The following is a 15,340-nucleotide window of genomic DNA, read 5'->3' on the forward strand; positions in this document are numbered from 1 at the left end:
GCCCACCCCAACAAAAAAAACCTGTTGAAAATTAAAAGGAGCTATAGATGTGAATTGAGTGTTAAGTATTAGTGAGATGGAGATTATGGCCTCAGGGATGCTAGGAGATAAACAACTGCAATTAGGGGGGAAGCTGATCGAGTAAACAAATTCATACCGAAACAGATGCTTTAATCATTTTAAGAATTGATTCAAGAGAACCACGGAATCGATTTTTGTCTTGTTTAGTTGGTTGAACCCCTGTGATAACTGGGAAGTTAAATATTTCATAGAGACTGCTTTTGGTTATTTTCCTACTCAACACAGTAGGTAAACTGTCTTAAAGCACTCGCCAGGCCGGTGTTTGTTGAGTATTCATATGGAGGAACTAATTGTCCATGTAGTGCTCCTGTGTTCAAATGAGTTTGACAAGAATTTCAATTCATTTCAATCAACTTAGACCCAGCAGATTGTACCAGTTGCTAATATTAATTTTTTCTTTGCAACATGGACTTCATAAATGTGCTAATGTGCTCACTCACCAGCCAAGGCATTCAGGCACTTCTGCACAAAGTCTTAAGCATATAATCAATAAAGGATTAGGCCAACTGTGAAATTTGTCTTTCATTCACGTACATGCCTGTGTCAATGAACTGCTAGCACACAAGTTTCTTTCCTATTATTGAAGAAGGGATTAATTAACAAGGTACTTAATTTGTGATGTAGTTGAACCAATAAACTTGTTTAACGCCTTTTTTTAACAGTTTGAATTACTTACATGCTTTGTAGAAGCTAGAGCAAGCATTAGACTGACGGCTTTTATATTGGCGCAATTTTCCTCTGACCCTCATCACCATTGGGATGAAATAATTAACATGCAAATGTACATGGGCAACTTTTTAACCATGACCTATTCTTGAAATGTCGGTGTGATTTTTGAGGATGTACATTTGTCTTCAGCAAAATAACCTAAAACCTGCCTTTTTATATATTCTGCTGCTATTTCCTTGCTACTTCCCCTAATGAGGTCTTGACCAGGAGTACTCTGTAATTGCTTTAGACTCTTTTTAATTTTCAAGCTTATTAATCATAAGTAGAGTTATTTAAAATTGCTTATATTAATTTTAGAGCAGAAAACTATTACTGGCTGAGACCAATTAAGAAAAGCTATAATATCCCCAGCCAGCTAGTTCTATTGTTATACTTGAGGAGAGTATCATGGTGCTGATATACTTTAATGCTTGTTGTATGCATTGGGTATATTAAATGAAATGAGAACATTGATTTAAATATTAAATTAAATGAGATAATGATCTAAAACTAAGCCTAATGGTATTATTTGTCACTTTTATTTAAGCTTTTATTTGTACACAGCAATGGTCAAAAAACACTATCCTGCTTTAGAGATTTAGATCTCTTGAGACAAAAGTGATCTTTTGAGGACAGTCGTAAAAATATAGTAATATTTTTTCAATGAACAAGCTACCTTGCCTTAATCTTATCTAAAATTTGAGTAGTTTTAAACTAAAATCTCTTTGGAGTACCTTTATAAAAATAGCATTAACACAACAAATAAGCAGCAATCTCAGGATCTGATCTTATAATTAAAGCACCTGGATCTCACACCAGTACCACAGTGCAATGGCTACAGTGTGAATACAGCTGGTAACACCAGACCCCAGCCACTTTGCATGCATCTGTGAACATGAGTAGAGTTGTGGTAGTGGCAATTTTCACCCCTCGAGGCAACCTGCTTTGAAAGGAAAGTAGAAATACATGACTGTAAACTGTGCTGGTGTCACACCAGTACAATAGTGTGAATAAGCTATTAAATTCTCATCACTTAAATTAAGCATCCCATTTAAGCATGTTAATGAAGTATGATTAAAAGAAAGATGAGGTGTGTATATGTTTAGATTTTAACCTTGCTACTAATTGTATGGCATAAATTCTAGTTTGGACAGAAGACCTTTCTGCATGCTTTGCCATCCTGGGTTTTGGTTGTTTTGTATGATGTTAAAGGTGCCATATAAATGCAAGTTGTTGTATTTGTCTTATGCCCTGCCTATTGGTTTTATTTCAAAATAAAGTAAATAAACTGAAATTAATCCAGAAAATGAATTGGTTGCAACTGCATCAGGAATAAATCCATAGAGAGAGTGACTGAAATTAATTTTCAGAAAATATACCTAGCAGTGTGGTCAATAGGCTTATTTAGCCCATTACTAGATCTCCCATGGTATTGTTCATGGGTAGTCTGGAGCACAATTGAAATATTTATCTGCCGAGATGGAACTATGTTTAACCAGGCTTGGCCCTTTAAGATCACTGCTCCAGCACTGCAGGGAAGTGAACTAAACAGGCAGATCCACATAACAATAATAGCTTGTAAATTAGAGGGTATAGTAAATTTCTGGATCCATATCAGAAGGATCCAACATGAAATGACTGGCGTTTTCTTTCCTTTGCATCTTTTTAAAGTAATACTTTGAAGCATGATATGCTGGATACAACAGACTTTTATTAACACACTAAAGAAAAGCAATCACCAATTCTGTTTAATCACTGCCTCAAATTGGCTTCTGCTACTTACCAGCACAGGTAACAAACTTTTTAAAAATTATTTCTTTCATGAGATGTGGGTTGTCATTGGCATTTGTTGCCCTACCCTATTTGCCCTTGATCATGTGGCTTGCTAGGCCATTTCAAAAAGTAGTTAATAGTCAACCACATTGCTGTGGCTCTGGAGTTACACATAGGCTAGACCAGGTAAGGAAGGCAGACTTCCTTCCCTAAAGGTCATTAGTGAATCAGGTGGCTTTTTAATGATAATCGATAATAGTTTCATGGTCACTATTACTGAGACTAGCTTTATATTCCAGATTTATTAATTGAATTTAAATTCCATCAGTTGTTGTGGTGGGATTTGAACTCATGGCAGCAGAGCATTATTCTAAACTTCTGGATTACTGGTCCAGTGACATACCACCATGTCACCAACTCCCCCTTATTATTTTCAATAGTGCACTCTGGATAGATAGTGCTTAAAATGCTCTTTTCAGACAGAACCCAAGTTTGGAAAGGCAACATCTATAATTGTACTGCTAGGTGTTTCTAAAGTTCAAGCAAACAAAAGTACAACAATTTCACATGCTGGCTTTTAAATTTTACTGAAGTCCTGGTAACAAAAGTTCATGAAATTTACGTGATAATCATAGCCAACTGTTATTGTTTCAGCAATCAACTAATAGAGGTTGGGATATCTCTGGATATTCCAAAATCTATCAAAAGCCATCTTCTTCCTGAATTCATTTCAGGAGTGGACTAAACTGACAGCTGGCTTTTCTCCTATCCATGCTTGCTGTAAGTATGTGAAATTTGATTTGTTGCCGGTAAATTACATTAACAGCTTTAAAGATCCCAATGGATTGTTGCAGTGTAATGGTTGAATACTATTCACATTATTATCCTTCCCTCCCCTTCACTCCAGATACTTGTTTGACCTGGGCCCCTGCCACTTAACAATCACGCCCCATGGATATCATACACGGGTACGAAGGAACGATATGACTATCATGGACTTCCCATTGCCAACCGAATACCTTATCAGAAACCATTCCAGTCTTTTAAAGCAATACAATTTACTTTTTCCTGCTTTTTATTGTGAATTTTAATTTAATTCAGTATGGCAATTTATGGTAACATTTTTAAGTCACCCATGAATTTTCATTTCCTGCACTGTATTTCTCTCCTGTTCCCTTCAAGCTAGGATTCTTGCAAGGATACAGTTTTACAAGTACCAGTCAATCTTTGATGCCTTACTTAAGTGCCAAGTTTCCAGTACAACCACAGACAACGAGTGTAAACAAACTGCTCACTTTGTTGAGATAAAAGCAAAATACTGTGGATGCTGGAAATCTGAAACAAAAACAAAAAATGCTGGAAAAGCTCAGCAGGTCTGACAGCATCTGTGAAGAGAAAGGCAGAGTTAACATTTCAAGTCCGTATCACTCAATGTCATACTCTCTGAATGTCCGCTCTGAAGAAGTCATATGGACTCGAAATGTTAACTCTGTCTTTCTCTCCACAGATGCTGTCGGACTTGCTAAGTTTCTCCAGCATTTTTTTGTTTTTGTTGCTTATCTTGAGGTTGGAGGTAAGGCATTACCACTGAACCTGAACTTTCTTAATGTTGTTCAACTGTAATCTTCACTAGGGCACTTTCCAGTGGGGTCCCTGCCATTTTTTTCTCCTGTCACTCTCTCCAGCCCAGGGATTCTGTGGCCATTTGGAGCTTGTGTCCATTGGGTGAGGACATAAGACCATAAGAGCAGAAATTAGGCCATTTGGCCCATCGAGTCTGCTCTGCCATTCAATCATGGCTGATAAGTTGCTCAACCCCATTCTCCCACCTCCTCCCTGTAACCTTTGATCCCTTACTAGTCAAGAACCTATCTATCTCGGTCTTAAATACACTCAATGACCTGGCCTCCACAGCCTTCTGTGGCAATGAAATCCATAGATTCACCACTGTCTGGCTAAAGAAGTTTCTCTTCATCTCTGTTCTAAAAGGTCTTCCCTTTACTCTGAGGCTCTGCCCTTGGGTCCTAGTCTCTCCTACTAATGGAAACATTTTCCTCACGTCCACTCTATCCAGGCCTTTCGGTATTCTGTAAGTTTCAATCAGATCCCCCCACATCCTTCTAAACTCCATCAAGTCTATACCCAGAGTGCTCAAATGTTCCTCATATGTTAAGCTTTTCATTCCTGGGATCGTTCTCGTGAGCCTCCTCTGGACCCTCTCCAGGGCCAGCACATCCTTCCTGAGATACGAGCTTAAAATTGCTCACAATGTTCTAAATGTGGTCTGACCAGAGCCTTATAAAGCCTCAGCGGCACATCCCTGCTTTTATATTCTAGTCCTCTTGAAATAAATGCCAACATTGCATTTGCCTTCCTAACTACCGACTCAACCTGCAAGTTAACCTTAAGAGAATCCTGGACTAGGACTCCCAAGTCCCTTTGCACTCCAGATTTCTGAATTCTCTCCCCATTTAGAAAATAGTCTATGCCTCTATTCTTCCTACCAAAGTGCATGACCTCACACTTCCCCACGTTGTATTCCATCTGCCACTTCTTTGCCCATTCTCCTAACCTGTCCAAATCCTTCTGCAGCCTCCCTGCCTCCTCAATACTACCTGTCCCTCCACCTATCTTTGTATCATCTGCAAACTTAGCCAGGATGTCCTCAGTTCCTTCATCTAGATCATTAATGTATAAAGTGAAAAGTTGTGGTCCCAACACTGACCCCTGCGGAACTCCACTAGTCACCGGCAGCCATCCTGAGAAGGACCCCCTTATCCCCATTCTCTGTCTCCTGCCAGACAGCCAATCTTTTATCCATGCTAGTACCTTGCCTCAAACACCATGGGCTCTTATCTTACTAAGCAGTCTCCTGTGCGGCACCTTGTCAAAGGCCTTCTGGAAGTCCAAGTAGATAACATCCATTGGCTCTCCTTTGTCTAACCTACTCGTTACCTCCTCAAAGAATTCTAACAGATTTGTCAGGCATGACCTCCCCTTGATGAAACCATGCTGACTTTGTCCGATTTTACCATGCACTTCTAAGTATTCTGAAATCTCACCCTTAATAACGGACTTTAACATCTTACCAACAACCGAGGTCAGGCTAATCGGCCTGTAATTTCCCGTCTTTTGCCTCACTCCCTTCTTAAACGGGGGTTACATTAACGATTTTCCATTCCTCTGGGACCCTCCCTGACTCCAGTGATTCCTGAAAGATCGTCACTAACGCTTCCACTATCTCTTCAGCTATCTCCTTCAGAACTCTGGGGTGTAATCCATCTGGTTCAGGTGATTTAAACACCTTCAGACCTTTCAGTTTTCCTAGCACCTTCTCCTTGGTAACGGCTACCATACTCACCTCTGCCCCCTGACTCTCTTGAACTTTGGGGATGTCACTCGTGTCTTCCACTGTGAAGACTGACGCAAAGTACCTATTCAGTTCCTCCGCCTTTTCTTTGTTCCCCACTACTACTTCTCCAATGTCATTTTCCAGCGGCCCAATGTCCACTTTTGCCTTTCTCTTACCCTTTATATATCTAAAAAAAACTCTTGCATGATCAGCTGTGATGCTCCACCTGGTTGAAAAAACATCTGCAGCACATGCTTGAATTTCCAATATCTGCTCCTGCTGGAGAGGTTTCCATCATTAGTTGAAAAATTACCCCAGTCATCTCCCATGCAATCAAATGGGAGGACAGCCTGCTCCCCAACACCTGTCATTTTTCCCATGGCTCTGAAATATGCTCTACAAATGAAAACAAGCACTCAACAGAGCGATATGAAATTCCTTTGTCACTGTGTTAGTCTGTTTATTTCATGTAATTGTGTTTAGCGTACATATTCTAACATAATTTCAAGCATAAGTAATAGGCCATTGGATGGTAAAATAGAATAGCAACTGGTTGGGTGACTTACTCTTTACTGATATCATAGCTAAAGCCAGGAAGTCATTGGGATTTGGGAGGCAGGCTTACATACTGATGTTATGTTGAAGAACCACGGTGTGTTTTCAAATGAATTATTATTTGGGATAAGTATAAAATCTGTTGGCTGTTTTTGGGGATTCTGTTTCTGTTAAAATTGTGGTAGGATGGAGTTGGGGTGAATCCACTCTGACACTCAAATGTTCACCAAAAAATTTTTTATGCCAGTATACTCCTTTTTACTAGCCATTACAAAATCTGTGGGGTTTTTTGGGAACTCTTGTTTCTGTTAAAATTGCTGTAGGTTGGAGTTGGGGTGAATCCATTCTGACATTCAAATGTTCACCAAAAATTCTTTGTGCCAGCATACTCTTGTTCTTTTTACTATCCATAACGTTTGCAGTTTCACGCTTTGTGATTCTTCACAAATGCAGTCAATTTGGAAGGGGAATGAACATAGGAACTGTACCCATAATTGAGCATAACATTCTCTATTCTGCAATTTTTTAAAAAAACTCCGCTGCTGCAGAAACCTTTACAAATGTGGAGTATTACCCAGTTTGGACTGACTTGAATTGCCATAAAACATTGCATAAGTAGATTTGATTCCAATTTCATAAATAGTGCTGCAAGACCATTTGATCAGACTCTTTCAAAATGGAAACATACAGATGTTATTCTCTTTAAAGTTCCTTTAAGACCTTCTGTGATTTTGTGTTGTCCTGATGAAACCCTGACCAGGAAGCATGCTATGCCCCCAGTCCTAATGTGCCATTAATGATAGGCTAATGTACAGTGTAATATTTTTGGACCATGGGTTCATTACACTTGTGTGTGAGGGCTTTCCAGTGTGCCCAAGGTCCTAATGCATTATGTCATGTGCTACTCTCTTCATATCACACTCTGATGATCAGTATTCTGAATGCTGCATTTAAAAGAAACTGGAAACATGCTGATTCTTAAAAAAAAGAGTTTTTCTTGTAGGAATTATTCTATTTAGTAAGGTGTCTTATTCATCTGTCCCTTTACTGTAGGTGTATAGCGTGTGAGCATAATATAAACATGTCAAAGTGCTGAAGTGATATATTTGATCATTTCGATCAGTAAAATTAAACTTGGGAGCTCTTGATTAGTTTCATTACAGCTCCCCACCAGTGGCATCGTCAAATGCAGGTATTGCATTGAGTCATACAGCCATCCCAGATTTGACTCCCACTCTATGCATGGCACTGCAATTAACCGCAGTACCCCAAGGTTAGGGAGGCAAATAAATCATTTAGAATTCCTCCTCCTGACCCCTATAAAGTAAATCTCTTCTGCAAAGCACATGAACTTAGTTCTTTTAGTTGAAAAAAGAATTGAAGTCACTTGTGAAGCCCCAATGGTTGAATATCCTATCAATACAAGACTAAACTCATACTTGGAAAATGGTCACTTGGGTTTACCCAACATGAGTCAGTGCCTTTGGAGAGGGGAATGAAAGCCATACAAAAATATTTGTTACTGTGCAGCAAAAAAATTTGAGGGATTTATAGAGGCTAAGAAAACTGGAGGTCACCATCAAATTTATGAGAAATATAGGGTCACTCAGTCCACAGGACATAATGGCAATCGATGCTTGTCTTTTTGTCTTATTTGTGGAGTGTAACCTTGTTCTGACCCAGATATTTCAGTGTACATCACATTATTTGTATGCTTTCAGGAATAAAAGTGTATGCAGGAAGATTGAGAGACTAGACAGTGAGGAGGTCTTGAAATGTGACATTCAGTTTAGGGGCAAACCTTCCTAATCTGTAGACTGCAAAAAGTGTTTGTACATCAGTTTTTAATATTTTTATTTCACAATTTGTCGGAACAGGAAAACATATTTAAAATTGCTACAAAACAGGTATAGATTGTTTTCCGAAGACCCTTTGTATGTTTGTTAGACCAAAAGTAGGACCTTGCCCATTTTTGAAAAATATCTGTTCGGCCTGGATAGGGTGTTGTTAGCCTTGAAGTTTAACCTCTATTAGAAAACTCTGTGGGCTGCCAGTAGCCGAAGATTACCCTTTCTCAAGTAAATGAGAACTGACAAGTTGATTTTAAGAGGCTGGTTTGTCACAGTTTACCTAATTTTCAAAGTTGACATCGAAAATTAGTCTGACTGGCATTCACATTGTGGCCTGCTTTCCACTCCATTGATTCGGCCTCTTCCTGCTGACCTCTTCTTATTCCAGCTAGTGAATGCCCATATAGCGTTGGAACATTTTTTTGCTGAACTCACCTGATTTTTATATTGTTACTGAAGCCTGAAGAGGCTCACACCTAAACTTTCCCTGTTCATCTGTGTCTGCAGTTGTGTTTAGCACTGAATAATTTACAAATTAAAGAAACGACTGCCTTGAAAACTTACTGTTGTGTAAGTCATGTTAAAAAAAATTCTGCTAGCTGCTTTGGTTCTTCTCATCATTTGTGGCATGTTTAAATTACAGCAGTGCAGTAGCACTTGTGCCATGTAAGTGCAATAGCAACAATTGAGTTAATCTGTCAACCTGCTCTCATATAAAATACAGGTTGCTTTTTGGTTCAAAGCAGGAAGTGGAATATTGAGGGTCACAAATAATTTAAATAGTTCAGAATAAAGAATGAGCATGTGAAAAAGGAGTTACAGAAAATTAAAGGAAAGTCCTGTGAAAGGGGGCCAGTGAGAGGGAGCAAAGTAGAACTCACAGGGGTAGACACTACTAGTTCAGCTCCTTGAATGGAATTAATGTTCAAAGTTTAGTTCCAGTTTCCACTATTCCTGACCTTCAGCAAATGGATCAGCTGATTTTTACTGTTCGTTTCACAACCTTTCACGGGGTTGTTTTATAATGGTCTCACATTAATGTCGGCTTATCAAACCCCACTTATTTGTAAGCAAGCTTGGTAAACTAAGGCTTTAAAGAAGCTCAGCTTCTGTTGTTTAGCTGAACTTAGTGCACACTTAATTGCTTGTTCTCTCTAACACTGGAGAGAATTAAGCATTTTAATTTTGCTTGTAGTGACAATATTAAGGCTTCTCAAGTAAGATCCACAACCTTCATTCTAGCAACTGATTCTTGTTTTCCCAGTCTTCAGCCGAGACCTCCTGCAGGTTGTTTCAACAGGGAATTCCTCCAGGATTTGATTGAGACTGTCAAAATCCCTCACAGGAATTTTGACCCTGACTGCTATTTTGAACCTGGCTTTAAATTTCCAGAGGTGTAGAGTGCTATATTGGCTGGTAAAGCAATTTTAACATTCGTACTCTATACCAGTGCAGGTACTCAAATGGCTGTGTTCCCTCTGTGGGCCATTATACATTGAAAGCTGCTGTTCTTGATTTCAAAGTTACCCAGTCCAGATACTGTAATTGCAAGGAAAGTGCTAATTGTTTTTTCTTGGGGCTGTCTGCATTACCGTATAAATTGAAGGTAAATTAAGGGACAATTACTTTCATTATGTACTGTGTGCCCTGCCACCCCCATTGAGGTAAGATTAAAAACAATCACTTCAAAAAGCTGATGACATTTAAAGTTTTAATTTTCCCTCCCTATGGAGACTGGCCATTTCAAGTTTGTGCACACAGCAGGAAGTAGCTAAGTTGAACTCAACCAATGAACCTGCCACTGAATGGCTTCATAGAGAGTAATAGGGACTAACCTAGATGCCAATCAAGAGTGTCAAAGTCAGGAAACTTAGGTACAACCTGTGGTGCACAGCAGTCTTGGAAGTTTCCTGGCTCAAATGTTGAATAGTTTCATTTCCTGTGGAGCTGTTCACTGTCAATACCGCCACCTCCCCCCACCGCCACCCAACTAGCAATCTCTGCTTTGTGTACATTCTATTTATTTTCTTTTTGTTTTCTTTTTCTGTAGACAATCTCTTAATTTTTTCTGTTTTTGTTTATTCGACTTAGTGCTGATAAATTTTGTTCAAAAGTGAAAAGGAAAAAAATGTCAAAGTTAATTGTGAATCTCAGCCTGTGTATCAGTTGGTTCTTAGGATGTCTAAACAATAATTCCCTGCTCGTCCAAATCCAACACACAGTGCTTGACCACAGTTGTTAAACTATCACTGTTGACTCCAAATCCTAGAATTTAAAGAATATCATGTTTCTGCTTCTTCTCACAGTATGTCCTTGTTCTTGCCGATAATAATAGACCATCTCTAATTGAAATCCTAATGGTAACAAAATAGCAAAATACTGCTGATGCTGGAAATCTGAAATAATAACAGAAATGCTGGAAACACTCAGCAGGGCTGACAGCATCTGTGGAGAGAGAAACAGAATTAACATTTCAGGCCGATGACCTTTCATCAGAAGTTAAAGTAAAGTCATGATGAAAGGTCATCAGCCTGAAGCATTAACCATGTTTCTCCCTACACAGATGCTGCCAGACCTGCTAAGTATTTCCAGCGTTCTTGGTTATTATCCTAATGATACTGTCACCTTGCCTGGCAATGTAGCTAACAACTATTTCTTGCATAGTAGGATACTTACTAATTCCCAAACAGGCACCAGCAGAAGCCTTTAGCATGAGATCGGTCACCTAGTGAGCTGTAATCCTGTACCATTTTACCAAACCCTGCATTATTTGTACCAAGTATATATTGGTAGTTTAATGCTTCAACTAAACTGGCATGTGCTAAGTGTATGTTGCTCAGTATGAAATATTTTGAATTGATTAGAAGGAACATGTATTACTGTGAATGCATCCTGTTACAAGTTTGCAGATGCTGTGCTAGTTTATCCCAGTATGAATCCAAGCTTCCTTTAATTTCCAACATTTGAAAGCTAGTTTGGGAGAATAAAATTGAAATTCTAATAATTAAATGACAAAGCATTGAGGGCTTTAGTACATAGACCAAATGGTTTTGTTTTTGTAACATGTTAACTTATTCTTTCTGCATGCTACACACAATCCACTTATTATAGGTTCTTCCCAGCCATTGAGACTCCTAAGCAAAGGTTCTGAAGAGTTTATCCTTGTGCTCCCAAAGGTTTAATCAATAAGAACTCCAGAACGGCAGGTCACCCTTGACATTGTTTTCTATGCTTTTGCTCAGATATCTTTCTCAACAGAATTTTTCTGCAGAAATGGAAGCCTGGTAGAATGGAAGCTTTGAAACCAGATTAGACAGCAAGTCTCATTATAAATCTGAAATTCTGTTGCTAATTTAGCCCAGTATTTAGTAAATAGCAAAAACTAGCCCTATAAATATGTTGCCTCTTACTGTGCAGTGCCAAGATTCTTGAAACCAGGGCATTTAAAAGATAGGAATTATTTGTGACTGTGACAGTTCTCTACAACAGTAATTTAGTCCCACTTTCTCATAGCCTTCTAATGTTTTTCTCCTCAGCTTTTTAAATTCTTGCATGGCAAGCCTCCACCTATCACTGGCCTTCTATCCAGCTTCACCTGTCCCAACCCCCCCTTAAACAGTATATATTTCACCACACTTTTACTTCTCTTTAGTTCTGAAGAGGAGTCATACGGACTCGAAACATCAACTCTGTCTTTCTCTCCACAGATGTTGCCAGACCTGTTGAGTTTTTACAGCAATTTTTGTTAATGCTCTGGGAACCTGGGTTCGAATCCCACCACGGCAGATGGTGAAATTTGAATTCAATAACAAATCTGAAATTAAAAGTCTAATGACAACTATGAGACCATTGTCGATTGTTGTAAAAACCCATTTGGTTCACCAATGCCCTTTAGGGAAGGAAATCTGCTATCCTTACCTGGCCTGGCCCACATGTGACTCCAGACCCATAGCAATGTGGTTGACTCTAAAATGCCATCAATGGCCTGGCAAGTCACTCAGCTCTCATGGGCAATTAGGGATGGGAAATGAATGTTGGCCTAGCCAGTGATGCCCATATCCCATGAGCAAATAAAAAAAACACATGCTCAGGTAATGCATTCCAGATCCTAATCACTTGCTGAGTGAAAAGTGTTTTCCTCATTTCACTTTGGTTTCATTTGGTTCTTTTGCCAATGACCTTATATCAATATTCTCTGGTTCTTGACCCTTCCACCAATGTGAACAGTTTCTCTCTATCTACTCTGTCTAGAGCTCCCATGATTTTGAATGCTTCTATCAAGTCTCCTCTTGACCTTCTTTTCCCTAAGGAGAACAATCCCAGTTTCTCCTCTCTATCCATGTAACTGATGTTCTTTATTGCTGGAACCATTCTCTTAAGTCTTTTCTACACCCTCTCTAAAACCTTCACAGCCTTTCTGATGTGCTATGCACTAAAGAATCAGAAACATTCCTCCAGTTGATGCTGGACCAGAGTTTTATGAAAGTGCAACACAACTTCCTTGCTTTTCTCGCTTATGCCTCTATTTATGAAACCCTGAATCCTTTTTGCCTTTTGAACCACTTTCTTAACCTGTCCTACCACTTTCAATGATTCATCTCCACAGCCCCTGTAACCCCCCCCACCCCCAAAATATCTGCTCTTGTATACCTCTAAGCACAGTTGGCCTCAGCTCTATCAATCCCTGCCTGCTTTCTGAGGTTTAGGGCAGGGTTACAGAAGCTTGGTGTGCTTCTCAATCCTAAACTCAGCTTCATCCCACCACTCCTACATCTTGATCATTACCTTAGCTGTTTGCTTTCACATCAAACATTTCCGCTTCTGCCCTCACCTCACCCCCTCTGTTGCTCGAATGCTTACCCACATCTTTATTATCTCAAAGCTTGATTCCCCCTTGTTCGAAAACGCTACTGCCTATGTCCTAGTCCATACCTGCATCACCTCAACTGATTCCTCTCGGCTAAACTAATTGATTATAAGATCCATGTTGTAGCCTTCCAATTCTAACATAACCTTGCAGCATGTTGCCCCAGGGACCTCCTTCAATTCTCCAATCCCATTACCTATTTTTTTAAAAACCCTTACTCTTGTACTGTTTGTGCTTACACACGCAGACACACACACCCACACCCCTCTGTTCCTCCTTGTCCACCTTCCTACATACAAAGGGGGTTATTGTAATTTTTGTTGTTTTGAGGCTGTTCTGAGACTGAGACATAAACAGTGCTATCTTTTCAATATAAGACCATTCAACACAACAGTATGCAAAAATTCATTGTGCCTGGAAATATAAATAAAATTTTCTATACTATGTCATAGAATGTAATCCCAGTGATTCCTTGCGCCTACTATGGCTCCTGACTTAATGGGAGCAAGATCGTGGATAGTGCATTGAGTATTTTGCCCTGCCCTGGGAGCCTCATTCCTGCTGAGCAAGGCTTCATGCCAAGAGTGCAGAATTCCTACACTAGGATATTAAACCACAGTGAATATATGTTCATCTATTTCCTTCTGTGGTCAGTTCTAATGAATTTCAACATGGAAAAACCTGAGTGGAAGGTACATCCTGATCTGATCTTAATAGTTATTAATTTAATCTACAAATGTTTCATTCCTTTTATTTGGGCCACTTGCAAAGTAACATTATCTTCATTATTTGCTTTCTCTTTTTTTATATCCTTTCTTTGCAGGTTCACCCATTTGTAGTGCAGTACAATGACAAGAATGCAGAGGTGGTTTCCATGTGGGTTTGCAGGATGCTTGAAGAGAGGCGCTCTCAACAGGGGATCCAGTGACCAACCTCACCAGTGACTGTAGACAAAGGACATTATGAAGATAACAAAATCTCAGCAGCGCAAGCAATTGTTTTTTTTCCCTTCAGTGTTGCCAGATCAATGTAGCTGAGTGTTCCGTGACCACAGCACGCCTTATATTATCTCTCATCTGAACAGATGACATCTGTAACTGTCCTCTGACTTGGCAGGTGGTCTCAATTACAGCCATCATGATATGATCTATAGACAGTCTATGAGAAGGGTTAGATCACAGGGGGTCAACACATTACAAGCAGCAGAGTCTGGGGGCTTCACGTCTAATTCGCTGCACTGTTCATGTGTGCCCGTGTGAATTCTGACATATTCTGCCCTGATTTTGTAAGGCTGGCAGTGTTGCTATTAGAGAGAGTGATCTTGTCATTGAACATGGAGGTATGGTTAATATGGAGATCAAGACGAGAATCTGCCATTCTCTACTGATTGAAAGCAATTAGTGTTTCGGATGTGTACTTATTCTCCTGCAAATGCTTTACTGCATTTTGAATGCAAGCAAATATAAGGCCTTAAATTTGTTTTCTTTTGTCACTATTATTTTAAATAATTTGGCAAGACTTGTAACAAAATTCCAAATCTCTGATATACAATTATGGTGTTTAGTTTTTGAATTGCAGGTTTTGGATAAGGTATGCACATTGTGTACAGTCTTGTTATTGATTAAATCAGCTAGTATATTTCCAGCATTCTACTGTGCATTGCACTGATCACTGGCATAGTTTGTGCAGCCACACAGCTGCCGTGCATTATTAGAAGTGTTCCTTTTAAAGAAGTTACTCATTTTGTTCAATGATATCCATTTTCTGCTGATTTTCCAAAACTTTGCATTAAATAAAAAAAGGTTAACAGAAGTCCAATATTGGTATCAAAAAATTAAATTCATGACATTGAGTTTTAAGTTATTGCTTCCTCAAAGCAGCTGCAAAACATGTGGTTCTATAAAAAATGTGCACATTATCTCAATGATTTTTCAGCTTGAATCTTGAGGCATGGCAAATCAAAAAAAGAAAAGGGTATTGTATTTTTATTTACTTTGTGTGGTATTCACCTTAATGTTCCTGTTTGCCTTGCATGCAAAGATTTTCAATCAACAAAATAGTATTTCTTGCACAAGAAATTAGGTGTAATATCAGTGTTGTGCCTTGCACATGGTTCAACATAAATAAGGAAGAATGAACTTTCATTTATGAAGT

At 39.1% G+C, this 15,340-nt stretch overlaps 1 protein-coding gene across 9 annotated transcripts in view; it reads left to right on the forward strand.

The window, feature by feature from the left end:
• map2k5 (mitogen-activated protein kinase kinase 5) overlaps positions 1-14,998 on the forward strand; it is a 275,892-nt gene extending 260,894 nt beyond the window's left edge. For all 9 annotated transcript variants that reach the window (XM_041174736.1, XM_041174728.1, XM_041174729.1 and 6 more), the window contains one exon: positions 14,010-14,998. In XM_041174736.1, coding sequence (XP_041030670.1) covers positions 14,010-14,114 — 105 coding nt within the window. In that variant the 3' untranslated portion in view covers positions 14,115-14,998. The remainder of the gene's footprint in view (positions 1-14,009) is intronic.
• The last annotated feature ends 342 nt before the right edge of the window (positions 14,999-15,340 follow it).

The sequence above is a fragment of the Carcharodon carcharias genome, chromosome 26 (assembly GCF_017639515.1).
Source record: "Carcharodon carcharias isolate sCarCar2 chromosome 26, sCarCar2.pri, whole genome shotgun sequence".
Lineage (NCBI taxonomy): Eukaryota > Metazoa > Chordata > Chondrichthyes > Lamniformes > Lamnidae > Carcharodon > Carcharodon carcharias.